General features: G+C 38.6%; 2 protein-coding genes and 1 long non-coding RNA gene across 24 annotated transcripts in view; 2 read left to right on the forward strand and 1 right to left on the reverse strand.

The window, feature by feature from the left end:
• The window catches only part of LOC116247718 (ADP-ribosylation factor GTPase-activating protein AGD3-like), a 32,724-nt gene extending 22,458 nt beyond the window's left edge, over positions 1-10,266 (reverse strand). For 2 of the 20 annotated variants that reach the window (XM_050076085.1, XM_050076074.1), the window contains exons 1-7: positions 9,580-10,266; positions 8,516-8,592; positions 8,009-8,109; positions 7,126-7,196; positions 5,159-5,221; positions 3,689-3,733; positions 841-906 (exon numbers count right to left, since the gene is read on the reverse strand). In XM_050076085.1, coding sequence (XP_049932042.1) covers positions 841-906; positions 3,689-3,733; positions 5,159-5,221; positions 7,126-7,196; positions 8,009-8,109; positions 8,516-8,592; positions 9,580-9,627 — 471 coding nt within the window. In that variant the 5' untranslated portion in view covers positions 9,628-10,266. Of the gene's footprint in view, positions 1-308; positions 351-430; positions 527-698; positions 762-840; positions 907-3,688; positions 3,734-5,158; positions 5,222-7,125; positions 7,197-8,008; positions 8,110-8,515; positions 8,593-9,579 lie in introns of those variants that run through there. The other 18 variants (XM_050076091.1, XM_050076084.1, XM_050076081.1 and 15 more) reach the window with 18 other exon arrangements.
• Positions 10,267-12,931: 2,665 nt separating this feature from the next.
• Positions 12,932-15,447, forward strand: LOC116249229 (uncharacterized). 3 transcript variants are annotated; one of them, XR_007572499.1, is made up of 3 exons: positions 12,932-13,790; positions 14,380-14,627; positions 15,199-15,447. It is a non-coding gene; the product is annotated as an uncharacterized LOC116249229 (long non-coding RNA). The 3 variants fall into 3 exon arrangements; XR_007572500.1 differs by having other exon boundaries at positions 15,205-15,447; XR_004171110.2 differs by having other exon boundaries at positions 12,932-13,268.
• Positions 15,448-18,427: 2,980 nt separating this feature from the next.
• On the forward strand, positions 18,428-27,344 carry LOC116248238 (chaperone protein ClpC1, chloroplastic). Its single transcript, XM_031620905.2, has 10 exons — positions 18,428-18,682; positions 20,052-20,666; positions 20,769-20,884; positions 21,187-21,309; positions 21,387-21,572; positions 21,809-22,024; positions 22,144-22,361; positions 25,223-25,298; positions 25,390-25,479; positions 25,840-27,344. The coding sequence occupies exons 2-10, from the start codon at positions 20,102-20,104 to the stop codon at positions 27,016-27,018; spliced, it is 2,769 nt and encodes a 922-aa protein (XP_031476765.1). The 5' UTR covers positions 18,428-18,682; positions 20,052-20,101; the 3' UTR covers positions 27,019-27,344.
• Positions 27,345-27,458: the final 114 nt, after the last annotated feature.

Here is a 27,458-nt window from a genome sequence, read left to right on the forward strand (position 1 = left end):
TACAGTCCTAAGAATCAAATTTCAGGAAAGGGAGATTGGTAAATGTTATGTTGTACAGATGCTGTCATTGACAATGTGCGACTGAAATTAAGCAGTTTAAAGGCTGAATTGCAATTAGATAATACAATCTTCATCAAACAAATACCATTCCTCATACGAAATTTTTATGAGACTTCAACCTTTCATCTTAGCAAAAGGCCTGAAAAGTTCTTCTCCATAAAAGTTTGACAAAAAAAAAAATTCAGTGCAGCACATGCTTCAGGTTATATGAAAGTTCAGAAATATCTGCACTGTCAAAAAGTGCCAACCTGATGGATATAAGGCTCCATTTGGTGCAGCAACTCATAACCCTGCAAAAAATTAAGTAATGAGGACCCTAATGCTTCACATAAGCTACTAAATGTTTATATAAATAGGTCAACTGACATACTTGCTTAAAATAGCGAAGATGAGCTTCCATTGTTCCACTAACAGCCTCCAAGAACTCAAACCTTTTCTTTGATTCCACATTTGATAAAGCAGTGATCTGTACAGAAGGCATGTTAAACTCAAGAAGGAAACATCATTTGAAGCCATAACTTCAACACTCATTCTTTTAGTTGCTGTCTAACAGTAAGAATTTGTGACCTGTGCGTGTATGTATATGTGCTGTCTGCATGTCTGTGTATGATAAACAATGAAAAAACAATAAAACATACATACAAGATTGAAGCGAGCCTGTTCAAAAGAAGCTCTTGCACTGTGAAGTTCCTGGAATACATCTATGCCCCAAATCAGAACTCATACTAAAACAGTCATAACTTGATCTTAGAAACTTGAAGGTTAAAGTAAAATCAATACCTCCTCTGCAACAGCAACAATATCAATCTTGGTACTCTTCCTCATTGACAAAAACTTCTCTCGTGTCTAGCAAAATTGGAATTTAGGGTTAATGAACCCAAAGCATAAACACTTTGTCAATAAATGATGTGATTTTATACTATCGTCCTGACTAGCTGCAAAAAATCTATCATTTGATGTAACCTAGATTCTTTACCGACTGATAACTAAAACTACATAACATTAATACATAAAGATTAGCAGACAAATAACAAATTACACCCTTCATCATCACATTGAAGTGCAAAAGACATATTTTTCAAAACATTCCCAAATAAACTCAGAACATCTGTAATGCCCCAAATGTTTAGTCTCGTATCGAAGTTTGTGAGGAATCTTCAAAGGTTTATAAAGGGGGTCATTGATAAGAAGATCGACCTGGTTCCTAGCCTTTTCAGGGTTGGAACCGAAACTGCTAGGGGGGCGGGTTTGGATCCGTCGAACCAGGGGCCCGAGCCCAGGAGTGAGGTCGGGTTGTTATAATGGTATCAGAGCCGGTTTCAACACTCAGACCTAGGGTGTCACACGCGCTGACGCGTGTGCCTTAAGGGGGGTGGATTGTAATGCCCCAAATGTTTAGTTCAGTATCGAAGATTGTGAGGAATCTTCAATGGTTTATAAAGGGGGCCATTGGTGAGAAGATCGTCATGGTTCCTATCCTTTCAGGGTTGGAAGCGAAACTGCTAGGGGGGTGGGTTGGGATCTGTTGAACCAGGGGCCCGAGCTCGGGAGTGGGGTCGGGTGGTTATAACATCTATATAAAAAAAGGTATACATGATCATAGGGCATGATCATCCTAATAGCTCCACAGTCATAGTATCAAACAATATTGCTACTTACGGGACTTATCGTTCATGACCACCTCTTATATGTTCAAAAGAAGAATATTAAACCATAATCTCCTTAAGAAAAAAAATTACAAAGAATTTTAAAATTTCAAAACAGTACATGTTCCACAGGTCTATGTGTCATTTTTGGCAGCAATTTGAGAACTTCCACTAAGAAATGAGCAAATTCAGTAAACTTTAGAAAATTCTGAAATTTCCAGTAGTAAAAGAAACTTTTTTCTGTTTCTACATTTTCAGGACAAATGCGGATGAAATGACAACTTCCACTTTGAATGTATAAAGCTGACAAAGACTTGCAGACAACCACTAGGTTGCAGCATCTCACCAACCTTGAGGACAAAGGAACAAGCCACGAAGCAGCAAATGCGAAAAAAAAAGGATAATTCTGGGCCTTTAATATAGGAAAAGGGAGAAAAAAAGGTGATGAAGGCAACCAAAAGTCTCTCGTGAGACAATTCAAACACATGAAGGCAATTCAAACTTCTTTTTTATTGGTGACAATCCAAAAAAATGGAATAAAGGAATTGAAACCATCACCAACACAAACAGGAGAACAACATTAGAAGAAAAAATCACAACTGCAAGACCGACGCTCCACTTCACTGTGGAGGTTTTTTTGGCTGGCGTGGGCGCCGTGCTTGAGAAAAAAAGGTGATGAAGGAAACCAAAAGTATCTCGTGAGACAATCCAAACACATGAAGGAAATTCAAACTTCATTTTCTATTGGTGACAATCCAAAAAAATGGAATAAAGGAATTGAAACCATCACCAACACAAACAGGAGAACAACATTAGAAGAAGAAAATCACAACTGCAAGACCGACGCTCCACTTCACTGTGGAGGTTTTTTTGGCTGGCGTGGGCAGGCGCCCACGCCTGCCCCATGATGGCTCCGCTACTGGCAAAACATATCAAAGACTACCCAAGGAAATACAACAACTGTACTGTAGTGATGATTAACCAAGATGGAACTGTGAGTACTAGTTGTGCACCAATCTCAACCATTGGATTATGCTAGATCTGTGGTTAACTGGTTATAAGTCTTCATAACTCAAAAGAAATTGTAGCTAACAAAAGTAATTGTTAGTTGGCTTTTTGAAAAAACCACTTTAGATGTGTTTATTTGTGCCACCAAAAAATGTTAATTAGATGGTTGAGGTTACTGCATGCAAATGCTCTATTTTGTGATGCTCATACTTGAAAAATGAAAACTCATATACATAATATATGTGTTACAATTTTTTTGTTTTCTTACCTTTTTCCTTTTTCGTATTTCATTTATTTTTTTGTATTTTCTTTGTAAAGGGAAGTTTGGTCGTCAGGCTTATCACCAAACTAGCTGTTCAGCTGTTCCCAGTGGCTAGAATTCTAGCCATCTGGACTGGCCAACAGATAGTTTCTATATAGTTTTCCACATAATGCATATAGGTCCTGAACACCTTTCTAAATCATCTCTTAGTAACATTTTGCTGTAACAGAATTTACATTTTATGTTTGTTTTGTGGCTTAAAGCCCTCAACATCATGACCTTTTGTGATTGAGCATAATTGCTTCGTTGTAGCTTATTTGAGCATTGTCTCCCTGTCTTCAAGCCATGTATGAGCTTGAGAGATTGCATCTTTACAGGCACACCACACTATACACCTGTGGCTGGGCATCGGGCCAGACCGGCCCTTCCCAAACCGATTTTAATAAAAAAGAATAAAGATATTCATATTTAATAAATAATACGGTATTTAATATTTATGATAAAAATGAATAAAATTATTTATATATATAAATTATATATGGGCTGAATCGGGTCACGTGCCCGGCACAACTTGGCCCAGCCTGAATTCAGAATCAGGCTTGGCCAAGCCCTTATTTTATGGCCCGGGCCCTGCTTGACACCCAGTTATATATATATATCCAGTTAAATGTAGAGAGCAAAGGTAAAATCAAAGAGAAGCTTCAGAGTGCACCTGGTCATAAATGAGGCTTGCCTTATCAAAGTGCTTTCGTGCTTCCTGTAATGAAAGAAATATATGTATAACATGTCAACAATCCAAACAAACCACATTACCATCTTAAACTTTGGAATCAGTTAATATCATTCTCCCTTTGGTTATGCATGTTTAAGGAGGGAATGGAGAAGAAATCCATGTCACATAAATGCAAGTGTAGGGTGAGGGTGTGGGTCTGCCATTATGTAAGGTAACTGTATGGAATTTAAGGAAGACATTAGAGAAACAAAACAAGAGAATGTTTTCCAAGGAGACTTTGTGCTAGGTCCATTTTCATCTTTATTTGAAAAAGAAAGAACTTACTTCTAGTAGTTCGGAGAAACCCAAACTTTGCATAAGAATATCCCAATATAATTGAAACAGCAAAAAATCTGCCACAAATTTCAAGGATGTGTATGCAAAGAACATGAGAATTAATAGTTGCAGTTAGATTACTTACAAAATTAGGATTTTTTAAGTTAGAAGACAAAGAAGAAATAGCTTCTTTCAAAGATCAAGGTGTCTATTCTTTTGAAGTTTGAACTATTTTACGATGCAAGAACCATTTAAAAGAGGAACGGGCACAATTTTGAATTCAAAGAATGCAGCCAGACATATCACTTTCTAAGACAATAGGTAACTGCCAACAAGTACAAAAATAATTTCCTACTGGACCTGCATATCACACAATTATACTAATCAAATTGTCAAAGCATGGTAGACAACTACCTCTCTGGTTTCTGCTCTAAAAACGGAAAACAAATTGAACACCTGCTAAAATTTCTTTCCCTCCTGAAAAACACATTGTGACATCCATACTTTTGGTGGAAATTTAACACAAAGAACTAGCAGAATGTAGTGACACAGCTAAAACCCAAAAAGTAAGCTCGATATTTAAATGTTCTGGATCACGGCACATTCTAAGACCTGTATGAAAGAGTTGGTATGTTTTGGCTGGTTGGGGTAGGGGCCCGTAAAGAGGCAGGTATCTAGTTGGATTCTCATGGATATTGTGTGTGTGTCTTAAGTCGTAGGGCATGGTACCTAAGTTGAGGGTTGTACAATTGCCATTACTGACGCTGACAGCCTAGGACCCCGGAGGCATGGGGAATGAGGGAGGCCTCTGGGATATCTACACAAGCCTCCCTAGCACCTATGAAAACTGCTGTAATAAGGCACACAACATGCATTCGTGAATGGAGAAGACATGCTTCACAAAATAATTTCAGTTTCCATCTAGGTATTTTGACATATTCTAATCACAATTCAGTAAGTTCATACTGTTTAAACTGTCAGCTGGTATGCAATGCATCATTTACCACCATAGGACTGCAACCGCGAGAGGCCAATGACAAATCTCCTGCTTATTAGCAATTGCACCAACATATATTTTTTTGCATTACTTACAGGAAAGGAACTTAGGGACATGAAATTCTTTGGCTGTATTACCTTGACATCCTGCAAATTGATATTTACAAATTGCAGTAACCTATCATTAAGTACATGCTCAACCTGTCAAAACAAGAGGCTACATATGATTAGGAAAGAAACAAGAATAACAACAAAAAACAGCAAGAACAATGTTTTAACATGCAAAGAATGTCTTCACTTGCATGTCTATAGAGTTCACCAAAAATCATGACTAATTATCCAAAACAATTGAATGCACAGATAAACACATGCAGTGGGGTGGGAAGAGGAGAATTGCTGCTATGGGGATGTTACAGAGAAAGCAAAAAACAGAAAAGCAAGCCTCCTCCATTACTAAGATAAGTAAACAATTAAATCTTGTTACTCAAATGAGCTTATGATTGCTTGTGTACTCCAATACCCGGATACCCTACATATCTTGTCACAACAAACAACACAAAACACTAATATAAAAACTCATCAGGAACTATAAATAGAAGGATTCAATCATCAAGAAAGTTTTCTAATTACTTGGAAAGCTCATTGCATCTGTACTAGAAGCTCCTGCCAACTTCAATACAAGTCAGTTTCAATTTTTTTGCTTTTTCGTATGTATGAAACTATGAATACCACCACATAAACCATTAGTACAAACTACAAAGACATTATTTAAATTGAAAGTTTTTAACGTGACTTTTAAGAAACTATGATAGGATTATGATTGATCAACTTACTATCCAACTTCATTTGCACCGATATTTTTAGAGAAAGCATCAACATTAGCTGTGGATGCCAAATGTTTCTGAAACTATATTAGTCTGCATCTTCAAGTACTCAAAATTTTTTAAACCCTTGATATGCCAGTAGTATTCTTACACCATTTACCTACAATCCTACATCTATTATTAGAAACTATAGGTAGGGAGGGAATTTGAGGTTGCTTTGATGATGAAAGGCTCATCATGATGTAGAGCAGACTATCAAGTGGTCTTATTGGAAAGTCCCTTTTCAGAACTTTCTCAAAATGGTCATGTTATTAAAATATAGCTATGATAAATTCAAAAGTACATACAACACAATCAGTACCATCAGCACCAAATCTTGAACTAAGTAACACGAACTCTTCAGAAAGGTTGCTGCTGACCCTAGTCGACATGACTTAGGTGCATGTGTGGCTTAGATGCAGCAACAAATAATTTGCTTTCCTTTTGACTGTAGAATCACTTGTAGAATCATAGCTTTTTTATTGTTAATTTAGTAATTTTGTTGATATATATATATATAGTCACAAATAATGTTTTGGACTTTTAAATGGCAAGGTTTTTCTTGGATATAATATGACGAACTTGAAAAAAAAAGGGAAAAATACAGGAAAAATATGGTAAATTTTTTAAAACTTTACCATATTTTCCCCCTTTTTTTCAAGCTAAATAGGGGAAAAATAAAATAAGTGACAAACTAATAACACAAACATCAAAAAATAAGTAGATTTGCAACAAATAAAAAATACAAAATGAAAAAAAAAAACTGTTTGGCATTAAAAAACATGAAAAAAGCAAAAAACAAAAAACGCGTTAAAGACAAAAAAAAATTAAAAATGTGTTTTTTTCGTTTTTAACGTTTTTTTCCAAAAAACACATTCTTTTAAAGTTTTAAACGGCAATTTAATTTATCTCGTTTTTTTCCAAAAAAACGTGTTTTTTGTGACCCACACTGTGGCATAGATCTGGAAGTTCCGGACAGGATTTTACCACCAACCATTCATGCAAAATTGCAAACATTTAGGCTAACCATAATGAAATGAATAGATCCTCTAATGACCCGACCACCCCTAGGTTCGGACCCCTTGTCTAGCAGATCCCAACCCTTTTTGACAGATCTAGTCAATCAAGCCTCATAGAATAGGTTGACCAAAAAGGTGTATGTTTAATGAGGTAAGATCTACACCATTGAGCTCACAGCTATTTAAAAATTAATAATTGTAGACGTTAGATCCAACCATTTACCTGGGAACGTAGAACCTCCTTGTAGGTGCCAATTTCCCTCAATGCAATGGTAAATTTAGTCATAGCAGGGCCTAAAATAACAAGAATGTCATTCACTTGTAGTAACCACTACAATAAAGCAGCATGATAACACATGAAATCTTGGTGCCAAATTACAAAATGATAACAAGCCTGAACCGCTCAATGCTCACATAAACAGGACCATTCATACATTTACATGCATGTATGTAGACCATAATCACAAATATCGTCATTAGGAACTTCTTGCACTCATAAGTTTTTCCAAGCATTTGTTTTCTTTGAAAGGTCTAGAAAATTTTACAAAAATTGAAAGCTTTTTAAAAGTAACAGAAAAGATTATGAAAAATCTAAGTTTTCTACTACTTCCTTACAAAATGATAGACAAACACTTAGAATGGTTTTTGAACATTTAAAATATAAATAAAAGATATATTTAAAGTACACATGAAAGGGACTTTTTAGGGGGGAAGACATTTTTAGCAATATTTGAAAGCTTAGCAATTTGATTGATTGAAATATATATATATATATAGCTGCCATGTGCCGGATACTTGCTAGATGATTAAAATTTAAAATTTCATCATTAGAAAGGACATAAATCATTGCTACAGCCACCGTAAACTGTCACCTCTATGAACTGTGGCTAATGGCAGTTTAATGATTTTTTTTAGTGATAAATTTCTAAATTTTAAATTTTTAACGATCCAGCATATGGGAGCACTGAACTGCCCATATATATATATATATATATATATATATATGCACATAAAGAGATAGAGAGAGAGTCCACACATAGAAAAACTCTATAATAATTGGTAACAAGAGAAACAGTGCAGAACAAATTTTTACGGGAGAAGCAAACCTCCAAAAGCAATACTAACGGGATCATTGTGGCCTCCTCCAAACATCTCAAGAGCGCTTGCAAAAGCAATGTCCCCATCATATCCTTCACCAAGTCCTTCACTGATGTCAACACCAGAAACTAATCAACCATAAAGCATGCATACTTATACATACCCTTGACAGTGGACCAAGAGGGATCTAATGGTGTTATGCTAATAAAGGAGAAAAGGACATACATTGCTTGCATTTACTAGGATGCAACATTCAGTCCTCCACCTTCTCCCTTACTAAATATGATAATACATATGAAAGCATGACAATCGTCATACAAGCAATGCATCCATGGTTTGTTTTTTATACACAAAGACACGCATGTGTAGAAGTATCTACATGCATATATATAACATAAGTATTTATATAAAAACAAAACAAACAATTTGAACATACAAATCACACAGGTCCTGTACAATTTGAGCACGACAAACCACCAATAAAGTTTTAAGTAGAGAAACAAGAGTACACATACGTGTATTTGCGACATCCTTTGTAGAACTTCAGACTTCTTTCTCTCAATGCTTCCGCACTTTCTTCCATCAACTGAATCTGATCAAATTAGTTAAGGCATTAGATACAGAATCACATATACATGTTCAAGTTAGGAGGAACAGAGTGACCAAAGTCAGTGACACGATTAAAATTTGTATATTTCTGTCAGACTTCAAATCAAGATCGAAATGCGAGGTAACTATGAAAGCAATCACAACATACCGTTAAGACATAACAACGTGCAGTACTGGTAATAAACGCATGCAAAAAGCAAACGCGCAGGCAGCTAGATAAACCCTTGAGAAAGGCGCCTTAAGGACATCCCCTACCCATCAGACAGGGTCATAACAATAAAAAACTAGATTGCGCTTCTTTCCATTTTTGCTTCGCACGAAGATCAGACATGATTTTTTTAAGGATGGCCAGAAAGAGAAAACGCTGATATTGTCATGAAAGTTATTCACCCGTGCCTTGTCCTCTGGGGAACTTGACCCCAGATGTTCCCCGACCACCAGGGAGCACACCCGGGGAGCTCGACCTTTATTAGGGAAAAAATATAAAGAAACCTATACAGACGAATTTCACAATTAGCGTTAGCCCCTTCACCGGTCAACTTTTGAACATTTATAACACCAGTTCCCACCTTGAATTAAATGAAGGCCTGTTCAGCACTAACAAGAATTATACAAAACAAATGCACTGAAAAGTTGGAGGACATGACCTATTCCCAGACTTACGAAAGAGGCACTACAAATCATCACAAAGCAACGCAATAGCAGCTCCCGTGAAACAAAACCACGTAAAAAGACAACCGTGGCAGCAGCTCTCGGGAAACAAAACAACAGACAAACGTTCGACTCGCTCTTTCTCGGAATTCACAGAGTATCCCATTCGAAGGAAGAAAAACCTCGTCCAACGAAGGAGCAAAGGGCGGAACTCATCGCCCTTTCAAATGAAAACAGACGTCCAGAACCACTAAAAATTAAAAAATCAGCGGCAACTCGAACACACGACCACGTCAAACCAGAAAGATCGATCCCTAACCTGATTCCGAAACATCGGAGAATCGTCGAGCTTCGCGAAATGCGTCATGATGATGACCCGATCGTCTCTTCGCCCCGCACCGGATCCTATTCAAAGTCACGCTGCCTCCACGATCCCGACTTCCTCCCGCCCTACACCGTCCATCTGCTCGTCTCTCAGGCAACCGTAGATAACCTGCGCCCTCAAAGCGCTAAATTTCCAGAAGATCTCCGGAGAAAACAACGTGCGGACCCCCAGAACACGCGCCTCCGTTCCAGAATCTCGTCCAATCGGAGCTCCCCTCGCTCCTCCGGCGATCGAGCAAGCATGAATGGATCATGAGAAAACGGAGAAAGAGAAACAGAGCTCCAATTCCCGATGGCAAGGAGACCCAGGTCGCCGGAAAAGAAACGGGCAGTCAAAATTTTTGCGATTACCTAGGCACGCTCTTTTTTGGCCTTTGCCTTTATCTCTCTCCGTCTCGACTAACGAGCCAAGCATCCGAAGCAGAGAGAAAAGGGGGGAAGACTGAAGAGAAAGGGAGGGAGCGAACGCTCCCGCCTCGATACTTCGTCTGACGGAAGATTATCAGACCGGCCGGCCGGCCGGCCGGCAATCTCCCGCGCTTTTCAGTGGCAGTGGATCCCGCAAGCGAGTGGGCCCAGGTCCCAAATCCCTTCTCCGGCGAAAGCCACTGAGACCAATCATTCTCTTCCTCTCCCATGGGACCCACAGGTTATATGCGCTCATTCTCTTGTCGACGGCACGTGCGGTTGCTTCTACCTGAAGCGAAGCGTACGCTGGCTTTAGTTTCCCGCCACAACCGATCGCCGATCGGTGATGCAAACGGATCTGGGCATTTGGATTCCAACCCAAAGGCTAGTATCGAACTTAGGTCCGACTACGGGTTGGAGCTTTGGCTTTCAGCCTTAGTAAAACAAAATTTTACAAAATTATGTTCAAGTTTTGACTAAATAACGAAAATGCTCCTAAGCTTAAATTCTGGTTTTTCCTTTTTTAGCTGCTTAATATTAACGTAGATATCAAGCAGAGCAGGTGATGATTTGTGAGGGGTTTTATGTGATGTGTTTGTAAATGACTAAAATACCCTTATTAGTTAAATGGAAGACCCATCCTTTATAAGGATAACAAAAGAATTTAACATTTTTTCTCTACATAAAATTATGAAAATTCCTTTTGGGATAATACGAAACTAGGTCTTAGATATGAAGTGGTCAAATAAAAGAGATCAAAACTTGATTCTACTTTTGTTCTTTTAAAAGTTTTTTCATAAAAATGTTTTCTCAAGCACGTTGGTCAAAGTTTGGTGGTTTTCTTTATTTCCATTGTTAGACTTCAAATCAAGGGTGGGCCCCACTTCAAATTTTTTCACTTTACATGTAAATTAAAAAAAAATCACTTGTTATATATAAAAATTTTGAAAATTTATATTTCAACCGTAGTCAAAATTTAAAAACTTTAATTCGGCTCCCTCGTGAATAATTTTTAGTCTTGCCCTTGCTACAATGGGTAGAACTCTATTTCATGAGAGGATTTAGGAATTTGAGACCAAAATATAATTTTTCTAAGCTTTTTATATAGGTTAAACTAATTTTTTTTAAATTTTACATGTTAAATTGTAAATTTTAAAAACCTGAGGGACCCATAGCCCTTTGTACTTTTGTTTTTACTTCAATTGATAAGTGTACCACTCTTCACCTAAGTTTCAACTCTCCAGTCAAATTTATTGTCGTATTTTAAAGAACGGAAGGCTACAATAGACAATATAGCCTTATACTTTGAGGGACTACCCATTGAAGATAATATTGAAATATGGTTTTGAGATTGAACTTGTATTTGTCAACTTCACTTGTAATGCACAATATAATCGCTCCCACATAATTGGCACTTATTATTGCCCATAACACCATGGCCCCCAATAATGCCTTAAATGACTTTAGAAGAAGAGCAACAAAGACATACGTTGAGCAGCTTTTCCGTTCCATTCTTTTAAAGCCAAAACCTACTTATCAACCACAACAAGTCTTCTCGCTTTAACTTTTTATTGAAAGAGATAAAATAAAGATAAACTGCACAAAAAGGAACAACACCCGCAAACAAAGACAAGAAGGTGCTGCATATAAAAAAGCCAAAAGAATCCTCTCACCATTGGCTGCATGTAGGCTGGACACCGGCCTGGCTGCCACCGGGTACTCGCTCGATTCGGACCCAAAAAAAGGAACCTGAGTTGAGTTGATAATGAGTTTATTTATTTATTTTTTAATTATATATATTATAATTTTTATTAAAAATAATTTTTAAATTTAATCGGGCTGAGCTCAGGCCCAGGTTTTGGATGTCGGTGCAGCCCGGGTTATCGAGCCGGGCTGGGCTGGCCCGATGCCCAAACTTATCTGCCAGCCAGCTAACTACTAGGTTTTACCTGGGGTTGCCTTAAAAGCAATGGCAGAGCAAAAAAAAAATTAACTGGAGAGGCACTCGTTTATAAATAGTCATATGTTATATGTACTTTTTTTTTTTTTTGGGTTGGTCGAGCTTTAGATCTAACAAACTTCATGAAGCCTGAGCACTCGGTCAAGCCGCTGCTAGGTACCCGGTTCCCAGCCCGACTTAGGCCCCAGGCTCCGGTGGCAGAAAAACGATTTTGGGCATGGAAGAAACGTGGATTGCTCCACTTTTACCAAAAGCCTGGTTTAAGAAAGTTTTCTACCAAGCCTTCAATAAGAAAATATACCATGAATACTAGACATCCGATAAAATCGGAGGGCGCACTACTTACACATCCACCTCATACTGAACCAGAGTCTAAGCTTTGCTATTTTCTGTTTCTTGCAGAGCTCCAAAACTGAATCAAACAAAGGTATGAAGGAAGTGCCCGATCCCTGTGAAAGCTGAGACAGGAAAGAACAGAGAAGTAAGGCAAAAGACCAACATGTGTGGGACATTGACAGAGAATTGCAGCCAACAAATTGCTGGTAAAAGAAGACATAAAGCAAAAAGGTTGAGAGTATTGCATGCCTTCACAGCGCCTCTTTCATGTGCTTGAGCAGTGTCCAATAAGGCATGATACCAACGCCTCTCCTCCCAGGGGGAGAGTTGATCAGCAAGTCACGTTCTTCACTTGTAAAGCTTTTCTTTTTACTTGGAAATATCCCTTCTCCTCCCAACCTTGAAAGCTCTCTTTGTGGGTAAATAAGGATTGTGGAAAAAAAAAAATTAAAATGTCATCTTAATTTAGTCAAAGTTATTTTTTGAATTTTTTATAAAGTAGATGACATTTTAATTTTTTTTTTTCCACAATCCTTATTTACTCACAAAGAGAGCTTTCAAGGTTGGGAGGAGAAGGGATATTTTCAAGTAAAACGAAAAGCTTTACAAGTGAAGAATGTGACTTGCTGATCAACTCTCTCCATGGGAGGAGAGGCGTTGGTATCATGCCTTATTGGACACTGCTCGAAGGCATGCAATCTTTTTGCTTTCTGTCTTCTTTTACCAGCAATTTGTTGGTTGCAATTCTCTGTCAATGTCCCACACATGTTGGTCTTTTGCCTTACTTCTATGTTCTTTCCTGTCTCAGCTTTCATGGGGATCGGGCACTTCCTTCATACCTTTGTTTGATTCAGTTTTGGAGCTCTGCAAGAAACAGAAAATAGCAAAGCTTAGACTCTGGTTCAGTATGAGGTGGATGTGTAAGTAGTGCGCCCTCCGATTTTATCGGATGTCTAGTATTCATGGTATATTTTCTTATTGAAGGCTTGGTAGAAAACTTTCTTAAACCAGGCTTTTGGTAAAAGTGGAGCAATCGACGTTTCTTCCATGCCCAAAATCGTTTTTCTGCTAACTTTCTTTGTCTCTTTTTCCTCCCTTTTCATCTCTTCCTCTCTTTGCCTAAGCCCCATTCGTCTCCTCACCGTCACCGTCACCGTCACCGTCGGCTTACCCGCACCTCCACCTCCTCCTCCCCCTCCCACCAAGAACGCTGCAGAAACCCTCAGATGGACGACGACGACGACCACCTATCCTCCTCCTCCCCCTCCCTGGGTCCCCGGCTTCAGCCTCTCTTCCGCTATCTCCTTCTTCTGCCGCACAGGAGACGAAGAGATGCGAGGCTTTTTAGGTTCAGAGGAGGAAGAAAGAGAGGGAAACACTCAGCTGACTCTAGGGCTGGCCAATCGGGCCGGGCCGGGGCATAACAAACTTTCGATTGCTGAGTATTTGCTACCCTTCTTTCGATTCTTTGTATTGATTTGTCATTTGTCTTACTGAAATGTGGAGGCGTATAGGGTTATGATATTCGACCATGATTCAGAATTTTACGTTCAATAAGCTAGCAACTTAAGATACTCCTTCGGATATCGCTCATTTACACATCATCCATATAAAAAGAATCTACCTTCGTGACACAGAATAATTAATTTGTATCATTTACCTTCATTCAGATTGGTATCATTTACAAGATTTTTATTAATGGATCTGTATGGATAGAAAAGATTAATTCATTAGAAATCCAAAGGAAAATACTATGTTCATGTGGGCGGTTAAAGTGTCACGCACTAAATCAAATCAGATTTGCTTGGGTGACGGAAAGAAATACCGGTCGTATGTATGGAAGCAAATAACAAAAAATAAAATTTCACATCTCGCTTTCATACTTATACGGTTAGGTGCCGCTGGCTCTTCTGTATCTCTCACTTGGAAGCTTTTAATCGGGAAACGAGAGTTCTATGTAAGTTAATCAAATCAGATAGAGTTTGTCGCTAACATTACAAATGCTTTTTTTTTTGGCATTTTTTCTTACAGAAATTTCAGTCGCGAACAAAGAGTCCACCTTCGTGACAAAGAAAACCGAAACAAGAACGCACAGCAAGGGGACTTGGAGACAATATGGTGAAACTGAAACAGTGACGAAGACGGGTACTAACGAAGCATTTGGAACCAAGACAGTGTTTCAATTCTTTCATCCCGGAGGAACTCCGAGTTGCTGGTTTGTTACTGAATATTGTCTTGATAAAGGCTTTCGAACCAGTCACGAATTTCCAATCAAGCCGGTGAGCACTACAGCACATCCACACTTGCTGCACATGATTTCTAATTTGTTTGGGCGTGTGCACATATTTTCTCTGTGCATCTATATATTATATATTGGTGCCATTTCCATGAATGCATGTAGCCATAAAGATCATATTTGCATGTTGTGATTCCCATAGTGGAATCCTCAAATCTACACATGGCATGATAAATTTCTTGAAAATCAATGTTGAATTCTTCACAGCATATCGTTAGATTGAAACGATGAGAAACTAAAATTTCCTGAAAGAGTTAACGATCTAGATTGGGGCCAATTAAAATAACTTAGTCATGTTCAAGATTTTGTGAATCTACTGGTAGACGATGGGTATAGAAGGAGGCATTTGATTCTTTCTTTAATTTTCTCCTGCTGAAACATTACTGTTACTGCTGAAAAGAAAATGCTTGTTATATTCTGTTATTGTGAAGCAAAACCCAAGCACGTAAATTGCTGATTGGAAACTAGAAGGGATCAAATAATAGAGCAATTGTTGGTTTTTTCTATTTGTTCAAAGTCTGTTGACGTAATATTGTTGCTTGAAATTATACAAGGAACAGGATTACGTAGTTTGCAAGCTAGAATTTGTGTCCCAGCCGCTGGATGAAGGTTCCTCGTCTTGGCCATTATGGAAGCAAAAGACTGAAGTTCTACGAGCGAGTCCAAGCAGAAGTTAAAGAAGCAAGTTCTATGACCGAGTGAAAGCAGAAGAACGGGTACTAGCTAGATATAGAATAGCGGTTCCAGCATTATGTAATAGGGAAAATTTAGTTCTGATATAATAATTGTACTCAATCTAAATAGTGGAACTCTTCTTGTGATAAAACTCGCTTCTGATAATTCTTTTGTATATATATATATATATATATTAAAAGGTATTCTGCAAAACTGGCTTCAAAAGAAGTCTGGCATTTGTTGCTACTGCGCTGAAGCTTCATTAGATGAAAATAATATTTGTCGAAGAAAGACAATTAAAGAAAAGGGAAACTATATGTTCGGTTCCTTCTGCATGAATAAGAGCAAAATAAAAAATAAATAAGAAAAAAAGTAAAACACCGGTGGAGATGAAGGACCAACTTTTTTAGGTGCATGTAAAGATTGTGGTCAGTGTGACCCAATCGGTTTGCACAATGGAGAACCTAAACCTAAGGCGGTTGAACATGTCAATACCAACGAATGTGCCGCGAAAATTTTTATAGCTTTCACCTATATTATTTTCACCGACTACCTCCACAGGTACCGACGTCACTTCTTAATATTATTTTCACCTATATCACGTTGCACAATAGTCGTTAACACAAATATGCGACCTGCATTTCCTTCCATGACCCAAGCTCATCTGATTTCATTTAGAGCGTCACAGCTTAATGCATGCCCCACATAGAACCTGAATTACTTAATCTTTTCTCTCCATACATATCCATTAATAAAAATCTTATAGAGTGTTAACCCTATGTCAGCAAGGATCCTACAAGTTCTTCTTCATCCTCTGCACGCCCTCTCTCTCTCTCTCTTTCTAAATTCTCACCCTCAAAAGTAAGTCTCTCTCTAGGACACTGCCCTGTTTCTCTCTCCTTTCTTTCTCTCTCTCTCTCTAGAATGGTCGTCGTGTTTCTCTCTCTAGGAGCCTTCTGGAGTGCAATCACTCTCTACGTTTATAATTAATTTTTCAAAGAGTATTATTGAATACTTGATCTTCGCCACCATTAACATCTTAAGTCCACACCGTAGCCATGCTCTCACACCTTCCTTTTCTATCTATGAGCATTGATCTCACATTGCAACCTCTTATGCACATTTAGCATGTGAAACGCGGACTCTACATACTCTTGTGGATATTAACGAACAAGAGTTCCGACCACAAGAGTGGTTTCAATTCAATGCTTATTCCGGGTCGGGGCATTTTAGTTGAATTTATCTGTTTCCATATCCAAGTGTAGGGACGTGGCTTAATTTAGCTGGGAAGCAGATCGGGTAGGAATATTTAAAATCAAAACCATATCCAAATTTTGTTGGAAGTAATCAGATTTGGGCGCCTATACAGAGCCGACATCTTTGTTGAATTTTGGTAAAGAAATTAAAATGCTATAAACGGTGAGAGGGACGGAGGGCAACTGGACAGAAATTTTCGAAAAATTTGTCACCGGGGAAATATATTTTTTAAAATTTCAAAATATAAAAATTTTATTTTCGAAATTTGAGGAGAGCTATGGCTCCTGCCAGCCGCCCTTTAGCTCCGCTGGCATTACTTGGATGTGATCGTTTTAATTGAATACCTTGAATTAAATTTCGAATAATCAACATCTGTATTTGAAACATAGAAATTCCATTTTCAGGCTTACCAGACTACAATACTTGGAAAAAACGGGAGAACCTGATACAACCAATTTGCTTGTTAGAACATGTCATCTGTGATGGTTGAATGCTCAACTTATTTCCATTACTAAATTTTTCAAATAAAAAAGTGAAAAGTGAATATGTTATTTTGAAAGATAGAAAACATGAGTTGGAATTTATTAAAATTTATTTTTTATTATCAAAATAACATTTCTATAAGTAGGTTAATAAAATTTCACTCTGCTCTTTCATTTGACAGTTTTCATGAAAAATGCCGCTCTTATAAAAAAAAAAGGGATAAAAGACGATATTTTAGATGCGCACGACAAATATTTCATCGTAATGTCCAAGAAAAGTGACCATTTAGTAGCCCCGCCCCGACTGTTGCCTCAACCCTCTCGTGGACACATAAAAGGTGATCTTTTAAAGTTATGCAGGCCAAAAATTAAAGTATTTCAAACTACAATAACTGACTTTTAGCTTAATTATATTGGGCATCAGGACAGAATTATTAAAACCAGCCTCAAACGGTCAAACCCAACTGGCTTTGAAAGTCATTCACACGTACTAGAATTCAGATTTTAGTGGGAATTTTATTAGGTCCATTTTGAGTTTGAGATCTCAATAACAAGCGAAAACTAAAACATTATCAATAAACGATTCCAAATAATACTGGATACTAATTAGACAAGATTTTCAAAAGTGATTTCGGATCAGACATAGGAGGTGCCTTTAAATCTTTTGTAACTTATCCAATTCAACTAATTAAGAGATTTCTAATTAGTCAGAATTCAAACTTAAATCCAAATCCAAATCCAAATCTTTCTACGTCACGAGCGCCGCCTGGACGAGCTTGCCATGAATCCTACACCACAAGCAAGCAACCTCACAAATATCGCGCCAGGGAAACCCACAGCCAGGGAAATAACGCTATAAATTCGAAATATTTTTGCAAATGACCTCAACATTCATCACTAGAAATTGTTGCAAACATAAACGATTCTCTTAAATTGACAATATATTGCTGCATTCAGGTTATTATCAAACGGCCCGTTATATATGTGCATATATACTTATTAAATGGCAAAATTTTCAATGTAACGTTAAAGTTTTCTCATTTTAACGATAGAATGATGGAGAATTTGCTTATAAATTGTGGGAACTTATTCCATATTTGGACATCTAAATTAAACTTAATATCGTTATATTTTTGGATAAGAGTGGGAAAGACACTTGTATGAAGCCTATATGTACGGCCGATATTTTGGGCGGCAAAGTAACGTACGAACTCGTTAGGTGAGAGCCATCTCGAGCGCAGCGAGATCGAGCGAAGAACACCAAAGCCGCCAATGGAATCTTAGAATTGCGCCACGTCGGCAGTTTAGGGCTCCGGCAAGCGAGGGGAAGAGGGGCAAATATCTATCGGGAGGATATCGATCGACGCCCCGCTATTTCATCCACAATCTCCCTCTCTCTCTCTCTCTCTCCCTCTCTCTCTCTCTCTCTCTCTCTACTGTGTGGTAGAAAAGAGAGGTTGGCCTGGGGGCAGGCGACAACAGATTGCCGTGCACCTCTTCTCTTCTCCTTTCTCATCCTTCCTTCTCTTTCTCCTCCCTCCTCCTCCTCTTCTTCCTCTTCTTCTTCTTCTTCTTCTTCCTCTTCTTCTGCGGGGTCTCGGTGAGGGAGTCCTCTATCTGAAAGGTGAGAGCTTTGATTGGGTTATGCTCGGTGTTCTCTTGGAATATTTCACGGAACTTTTCTAGGAAGTTTGTTGCTTAGTGGGTACGGAACGTTTTCGGATTCGTTTTCGTTTCGGGGGATTAGGGCATGGAACACCGTGCTAAACATATGCTGCTTTTATCGGTTTCGCGTTTGTCCTATACCTCGGAGCTCTAGAGTTACGAGTTTGTGGAATTAGTGACTACTGTGGTATTTGTTTTTCGGAAAGGAGGGGGCTGCTATTTGCTTGTGTTGTTGCCCCGAATATGGAAGTTGAATTGAATATGACGTATCACGTAGGTGGCGTTTCTAATAATTACAGATTTGGAAAATGCATGTAGTATGTGAAGAAAACGACGCATGTATTGTGGTAAGTGTGCTTCTTGGGGGAATCTAGTTCTCTTCAATGGACAGATTTAGCGGGTTTTTAAGAGAAAATTTATGGAAAAAATCAATTGTTTAGTCAATTTCTTTTTCTCCTTGCTGAGAAATTTGTACGGTTAAATGGTTCTGAAAGTCTCTTGTTATCTTCGTCACTTTTTGTGCAACATGGGATTGGAATTGTTGTTAGCTTGAGAAACTGGCCTTTTCTTTTGTGAGCTCCCGAATTCTCTTCATTATTTGTCCCTCAACCTTGGAACAACAATAAGAGACTGCCTCTTGACATGGAATTGCATGTATGTTCTTTTATTCTTAATTTCAATTTCTTAAGATCGCAATGATACAATTTATTGGCCAGCTATGAGCTTGTAGTTGCTTGCCTTTTGCACTTGTTGGTGGTGCTCTTTCCCTTTCCTGTGGTTCTTTTTGTGAGCATCTCTTGATTCCTCATAACTTTCAGTCTTAGTAATTTAAAATAACCTGGTGTTCTGTCCTTTCCTCCGGATGCATCCTGAGAACATTGATGGGTCTAGCTTGTGCTTTCCATTGAGTAGTATGTTCCAATATATTGCACTGTTAAGCAGCAAGCTGTTTGGTTGATAGCATGTCAGGGTTAGATAGTGCTACATATGTGTCAGATTCCACAAATCTGGTGAAGCTTCTTTGCTGTGTACGAGTTATTTTGGTGTTTTGAAACTATTGTGTTATGCTCTAATAGGGCTTGGGTTGGTACTTGTTGGACTTGTTATGTGTGTTTCTACAGAGTCTTGATGTCTTGGGAGTTTGTTTGCACAATGAAAGACTTTTGGTTTCATTAGAAATTTAGGATATCCAAGCAAGAGCTGTTGTGCTTGTGATCTATAACAGACTTGTTGCAGCCAATTTCAGTCATCTATTTTCTGTTTTCTTGTATGTCTCATGCCTTTAAAGAGTTCCAGCTGGCCGCTACTAAAGCTTTTCATTGGTACAGTGTAGTCTGCAACATTGTTGGGGCAGAAGGCTGTATAGTTGTCTGCAATCATGGCTGGGACGATGGTACAGTCTTCAATTCTTCCTGCTGACATCGTGAGTAAGAGTAATAGACAGCTTTCTAGCTCTGGGAAAGCTAGACGGTCGGTCAAGATGATGACTACTATCCGAACAAGCAGCCCAAGGCTACAAGGTTTCAGGGGTTTGCGTGGGTCTAATTCTTTGGATATGCTTCTGAGAACTGGTAAAGATTTTCATGCCACTGTTGCATCTTCTATTTGTGCTCCAAGAGGCAAGGGAAGTCGAGGAGTAGCTGTAGCTATGTTTGAGCGTTTCACTGAAAAAGCTATAAAGGTTATTATGCTTGCACAGGAAGAAGCAAGACGCCTTGGCCATAATTTTGTTGGTACAGAGCAGATTTTGTTAGGTCTTATTGGTGAAGGAACAGGTATTGCAGCAAAAGTGTTAAAGTCAATGGGAATCAATCTAAAGGATGCGAGAGTGGAGGTTGAAAAGATTATTGGTAGAGGTAGTGGATTTGTTGCTGTAGAAATACCATTCACACCTCGTGCTAAACGTGTTTTAGAGCTTTCTCTGGAAGAAGCTCGCCAACTTGGTAAGGTTACATGCAGCCTATGCATTCCATGAAGCTACCTTGTGCCATGGTGCAGTAAATATACTTGGTTCAACTTCTTTACTTGGTGTTTTCTAATTGCAGGCCATAACTATATTGGTTCAGAGCACTTACTTCTAGGATTGCTCCGTGAGGGTGAAGGTGTTGCTGCTCGCGTTCTTGAGAACCTAGGAGCTGATCCAAGCAACATACGCACACAGGCAAGTCCCTGGCAACTGTCATCTGCATATTATTTTCAGTTGATTTTATGGTCCTCAATCGTACAGCCAATAGTCTACAGATCTAAGACCAGGGTGTCGGTCTCCTTTCTTAGTCCTAGATTTGCAATGCATGGTTATATGAGATGTACATTCATGCAAAAACACAAAAAAATGTGAAATTTGTGCCACAATATTTGGGCATATTCCAGACTAAACATGGAAACATCTCAGGTCTCCACTATCTTATGTGACATCTTGCTTTTGGTATGATCTGTGTGTGCTCAATTTTCTTACTGCAACAGGTTATTCGCATGGTTGGAGAGAGCACTGAAGCAGTTGGAGCTAGTGTTGGGGGAGGAAGCAGTGGCAACAAGATGCCAACATTGGAGGAGTATGGCACAAATTTGACAAAATTGGCAGAAGAGGTACATGTATTATGAATTATTATGCTAGTGCAAAGGAGTTTTGCCATTAACAGTTATATTGATCACCTGTTTTTCAGGGAAAATTAGATCCTGTTGTTGGACGACAGGATCAAATTGAGCGTGTTACCCAGATACTGGGGAGGCGGACAAAGAACAATCCTTGCCTTATTGGAGAGCCGGGCGTGGGAAAGACCGCGATTGCAGAAGGCCTGGCTCAACGGATTGCAAGTGGAGATGTACCTGAAACCATTGAAGGAAAGAAGGTAATTTCAGGCTTAATCTGACTTATTGTAGATCATATTGTATGACAAAATGATAAAAACAAGCTATTGGCTCTGTGAGTTGTTAAGTAATGTATATGTTTTGGGTGATGCTAATGCTGATAAATTTATATTCTGATTCCTTTTTTCCCTTGATTGTGTCTGCATCCCTTGATTCTGCCTATTAAGTTCATGTTCTGATCTGAATCTGCTTAATGTTGATGTGAATATTGGTTCAGGTGATTACTCTTGACATGGGTCTTCTTGTTGCTGGTACAAAATACCGTGGAGAGTTTGAGGAAAGATTAAAGAAGCTAATGGAAGAAATCAAGCAGAGTGATGAAATAATTCTATTTATAGATGAGGTCCATACTCTAATTGGGGCAGGGGCAGCAGAGGGAGCCATAGATGCTGCAAACATTTTGAAGCCAGCTCTTGCTAGAGGAGAACTTCAGGTGATGAAATCGTATCTGATGGGAAAGTTTACCTATTGTATTGACATAACACCCTGAAGAATGAAGACATATATTGTTGGAAAAATCACTTACCAATTATTGGTCCAATTTATGTGCAGTGTATTGGTGCTACAACATTGGACGAGTACAGGAAACATATTGAGAAAGACCCTGCCCTAGAAAGGCGGTTTCAACCTGTAAAGGTGCCAGAACCAACCGTTGATGAAACCATTTTGATCCTCAGAGGTTTACGTGAACGCTATGAGATTCATCACAAGCTCCGATACACTGACGAGGCCCTTGTTGCTGCTGCACAACTGTCACATCAGTACATCAGGTCAGTATTTGGGGCCATTTTGCAGTTTACATCATGATGGCAAACTGTCATTGACATTCATATGCACATTGTCACAAATATGGACATTGGACAATATTTTGAATGTATGAAAAAAACAGAATTTTTATTGGGAAAATATTGAAAGCTTTCAAGATATTGTAAGTATTGCAATGTTATCCCACTTTTCCAAAAAATCCTTCTTCATGCACTTTAAAATTTAAATGTATGCGAAAATTTAAAAAATGTTTTGAATATTTTGAATAACTTTTGTAATAAAGTTTGTGGAATATGATAATTAGTAAATTTTTTTATTAAATGTTTATATATTTTAAGCATTTGAGCTTCCAAGATCTTCCCAAGAGAAAAAAAAAAAAACTACAATGAAGGACGTCATTAGTAAATACTTTAGAATGATATTTGTGAGGATGGTTTTGCATTCAAAGTATCTCTTCAGTTTGATTTGTATCCAGTAGGATCTCTTGTGCCTATTGTGTAAATGAGTTTTCCGTAGTTGCCAGAACATTGGATATAACAACACACAATAAGTTTACAGGAAATTAAATTTTCTTGACTATCCCACAGGTTTCTAACTTCATTTTCTTGAGCAGACATTGGCACATTCTAGTGATGATGTTTTCATTTTTTTTATAATGATGTGGCAGCATAATTTATAAAATAGATGTTTTGGCACATGTCTTAGGCCTTGTTATTAATTCTATTCATTTAAACGTGTACAATGCTCATGTTTAAGGACTTCGAGCATGCGGTTGGTTGACTTGAGTGCGTGTCTAAGGAACTGATACAGTATAGTTTAGTATAGACCGGATCCTCTTATATAAAAATCCGTTTATGCTTATTTTGACTTTGCTGTATTTTTGGGTTTGGATCTTTTATTTTTGTGGACCCAAGATCCAATTCGGATCTTAGGCTTAGGCCCCTTAAAAGGGCATCTTTTCTTGTGGTTAGGGCTAGTTGATGATTTAAAAAAATGCTAATTCTCTTTTAGTATTGAATTTCTCTTGTTTTCCTGCAATTTTTTCCTTTGTTTGGGTTCAGATGGGGGCACCAAAGAACACAAACAAAGGTGAAAATTGCAGGAAAACAAGGGAAAAAAGAAATTCAATGTTAAAAGAGAATAAAGAGAATTAGGGTTTTCCTAATCATCACTAGCCCCAATCACAAGAAAAATGCCCTTTTAAGTGGCCTAAGCCTAAGATCCAAATTGGATCTTGGGTCCACAAAAATAAAAGTTTTAAACCCAAAAATACTTCAAAGTCCAAATAAGCCTAAACAAATCCGAATATAATAAGATCCAATCCATACTAATACTGCATCAGGAACCAATTGCTTGTATGCTTTTACTGAACTTATTGATGCTGAGCAATTCTGGTTTTAGAGAGAAAGATTCAGCTTTCAGCTAAGTAACATGGGATTATCAGAACTGGAACTGCCCAAGCTGTGTGGCTTGGGTGTGGTACGTGGTCAACATGAGTACTGTCAGCCACACCCACCTGAGTCAACAGCGACCCGGGTACAGTCAAACATGACTGGATTCTATTTTAGTTTTTTCAGTTCACTTAAAAAGTGATTTATGGTCCCGACCAACCCCTACTACACCCCCCAACCCCAACCCCAACCCCACCCCACCCACCCACACACACACAAAAATCAACTCCCAAAAAGAAAAAAGGAAAAAAATGTGTTGCCTCTCTGTGTCTGTGTCTGTATTTTTTCTGTCAGTGGTGTTTTAGACTAAAATTGATGGACCGTGAGCAACAGGCTTACTCTGTTTTATCTGTTGTTACATCTTTTCATCCTTTTTATCTGTTTAACTTTGTTTTATGTATTCTCTTTGATTGTATAATCTGTTGTTTTTGTTCAGGTTTTTCTCGGTTTGTTGTGAACCTATTTTAGCTGACATATATAATCTATTTTATATGTAATAATCTGTTTATTGTATAATCTATTTAACTTTTATATAATCTAGTTTATGTGTGTAAGCTGTCTTAACTGTTTCTATTTTTAATTTTGATCTGTTTATTGTGAATTTGACCACCTGTTCTTGCTGACATACACAAAAAACGATAATCAGTTGTACACCTTACTGTATAATCTGTTTTATTGTTTACTCTGTTTTACTTTTATTATTGGCTCTGCTTTATTGTTTTTTGTTGAGTCATTGATGGAATTAATATTATGATAGCTTGTTAGTCGTTAATGTTATATATATTTTTTTGGTTTGTGCCTTGTCGATAGTTTCTTACACACTCGCCCACCCACACAGCCGTTACAGCACCCTTACCCATCGGGGGACTGCTGCACCTGCACCCTACACCTGTGTGACATAGGCTTTCAGTAGCCATAGTCAAGGATAACTGGTTTAGGGAAACATTTGGTTGCTATTACGTTTTAGGCAACCATCAAGAAGATAGGTTTTAGTTGTGATCTGCATCAATTGCCATTCTGGACTATCCATAAGTTTCTGTTGGATTGGTGATTTGTCGCAATCCAACCACGTGTCATTTGGTGTATGATAAAGCTCATTGGCTGAATTAGTTGCTGAAGCATATCTGATCCTTGGAAAAGTAGTCTTGTGCATAGAGTTTGCAGTTCTTATTTATTTTCTGATGGAGTGGTGATTTGTCACAATGCAATCACATGTTATTTGGTGTATGGTGAAGCTCAATTGGCTGAATTAGTTGCTGAGGCATATCCTGTCCTTGGGAAAATAGTCGTTTACATATAGTTTGTAGTTCTTATTTATTAATGTACTGGAACTGCAGCAGACCTGTATTTCTTTCTGAACTGAGGTTTTCTGGCATTACATTCATGCATTCCTGACGAACACTATCACAATGCAGTGACCGCTTCCTACCTGACAAAGCAATTGATTTGATTGATGAAGCTGGTTCTCGTGTACGGCTTCGTCATGCACAGGTTTGGATTCTTATATTTTTATCATATTTATTCTATTTGATTAGAATTAAAAATGTGTTTTATTGAGTGTCTTGTTGACATTTGGTTGCAGCTTCCTGAGGAGGCCAGAGAACTGGACAAAGAGCTTAGACAAATCACCAAGGAGAAAAATGAGGCTGTTCGTGGTCAAGATTTTGAGAAGGTATGTCGATTGATACAACCTGCATTTTGCTGGCTGTTGCGTGGGGGCTCGATTTTCTCCGGTGCTTTTTCTCATTGCATGTTACTTATGTTGAATATCATCATCATAAATTGGCATGGCTTGTCAGGAGATCATCACTGTAGGCAAACCATATTCATAAGAACGGTGGTGTATAATTTTGCATATTTGTAGCGTCATATAAGGATTGGGGAGAGGATTCTGTTAACGGTTGTATAATAAGTATGTTCATGCACTTTAAAGTACAGCGAGGATGTTGCATGTTCATGATTTCCAGGTGTGTCAAATGGGATTTCATGTTTTTGGTAGAATATGACACTGTTTTTGTTTCCTATCATATAGGCTGGTGAGTTGCGGGATCGTGAAATGGAACTGAAGGCACAAATTACAGCTCTTACAGAAAAAGGTAAAGAGAAATCAAAGGCTGAGACTGAGGCAGGTGATGCTGGTCCATTGGTGACAGAAGCTGACATACAACATATAGTGTCTTCGTGGACTGGCATCCCTGTAGAGAAGGTCTCCAGTGATGAATCTGACCGGCTCCTCAAGATGGAGGAGACTTTGCATAAGCGGGTAATTGGCCAAGATGAGGCTGTCAAGGCTATCAGCCGTGCTATCCGCCGGGCCAGAGTTGGCCTCAAGAATCCAAATCGTCCAATCGCTAGCTTCATATTCTCTGGTCCCACTGGTGTTGGGAAGTCCGAACTTGCAAAGGCTTTGGCTGCATACTACTTTGGGTCCCAGGAAGCTATGATTCGTCTTGATATGAGTGAGTTTATGGAGAGGCATACTGTCTCCAAACTCATCGGCTCGCCGCCTGGTTATGTTGGCTATACGGAAGGTGGCCAGCTCACAGAGGCAGTGCGTAGGCGTCCTTATACTGTTGTTCTCTTTGACGAGATTGAGAAGGCACACCCTGATGTCTTCAACATGATGCTTCAGATATTGGAAGATGGTCGTTTGACAGACAGTAAAGGTAGAACAGTAGACTTTAAGAATACTCTTTTAATAATGACATCTAACGTTGGCAGCAGCGTGATTGAGAAAGGTGGCAGAAGAATTGGGTTTGATCTTGACTATGATGAGAAAGATAGCAGTTACAACCGGATCAAGAGCCTAGTGACAGAGGAGCTCAAGCAATACTTCAGGCCTGAGTTCCTGAATCGTTTGGATGAGATGATAGTTTTCAGGCAACTCACCAAGACCGAGGTAAAGGAGATTGCAGACATAATGTTAAACGAAGTGTTTGAGCGGCTTAAGGCGAAGGACATAGAGCTCCAAGTAACTGAGAGGTTTAGGGATAGAGTGGTTGAAGAGGGTTACAACCCAAGCTATGGAGCGAGGCCTTTAAGGCGGGCAATCATGAGGCTGCTAGAAGATAGCTTAGCCGAGAGGATGCTTGCTGGTGAGATTAAGGAAGGTGATTCTGCAATTGTTGATGTGGATTCAGAAGGGAACGTGACAGTTCTCAATGGGGCAAGTGGTACAGCAGAGCCCTTATCACCGGCTCTTCCTGTATAAATGACGAGTCAGTTGTCATAGCGCATCAGCACTGTATCATTTATTCTTCTTTTATGAATTGATCTCCGAATATATGCATGAGAAATGTGAGCGCTGAAGCATGATGTAAGAGAAGTGGAATAGGACATCTCATTGCTCATGTCGGGTACTGGGACGGTATGTGTTCATAAATACATAGAAGTCTCCCAACGATTCAGCACTTTCTTTCACGACTGTAACCTAGTGTTTTCAGTTTCTTCTTAGGTTTTCATTGCCTTGTAATTAACAAAATAAAGTACTTGGAGGCTAATAGCTTTGCAGTCTGAATCTAATTTTATACTTGTTTATGTGGTGTGGACTGTTACTAGTCTTTATTGTCGAAAATGTGCTGAACGAACCTGGTTAACGTAGTCGTGTGTGAATTCAGCGGACTTTGTGTGTTGCTAAGATGCTTCAAATGG

This window comes from Nymphaea colorata, chromosome 2 (genome assembly GCF_008831285.2).
Source record: "Nymphaea colorata isolate Beijing-Zhang1983 chromosome 2, ASM883128v2, whole genome shotgun sequence".
In the NCBI taxonomy this organism is placed as follows: Eukaryota; Viridiplantae; Streptophyta; class Magnoliopsida; order Nymphaeales; family Nymphaeaceae; genus Nymphaea; species Nymphaea colorata.

Coding starts and splice junctions, on each gene's coding strand:
- LOC116248238 (XM_031620905.2), top strand. CDS start 20,102: ATGGCTGGGACGATGGTACAGTCTTCAATTCTTCCTGCTGACATCGTG. Junction 21,573..21,808: donor AAACCATTGAAGGAAAGAAG/GTAATTTCAGGC, acceptor ATATTGGTTCAG/GTGATTACTCTTGACATGGG. Junction 25,299..25,389: donor TACGGCTTCGTCATGCACAG/GTTTGGATTCTT, acceptor ATTTGGTTGCAG/CTTCCTGAGGAGGCCAGAGA.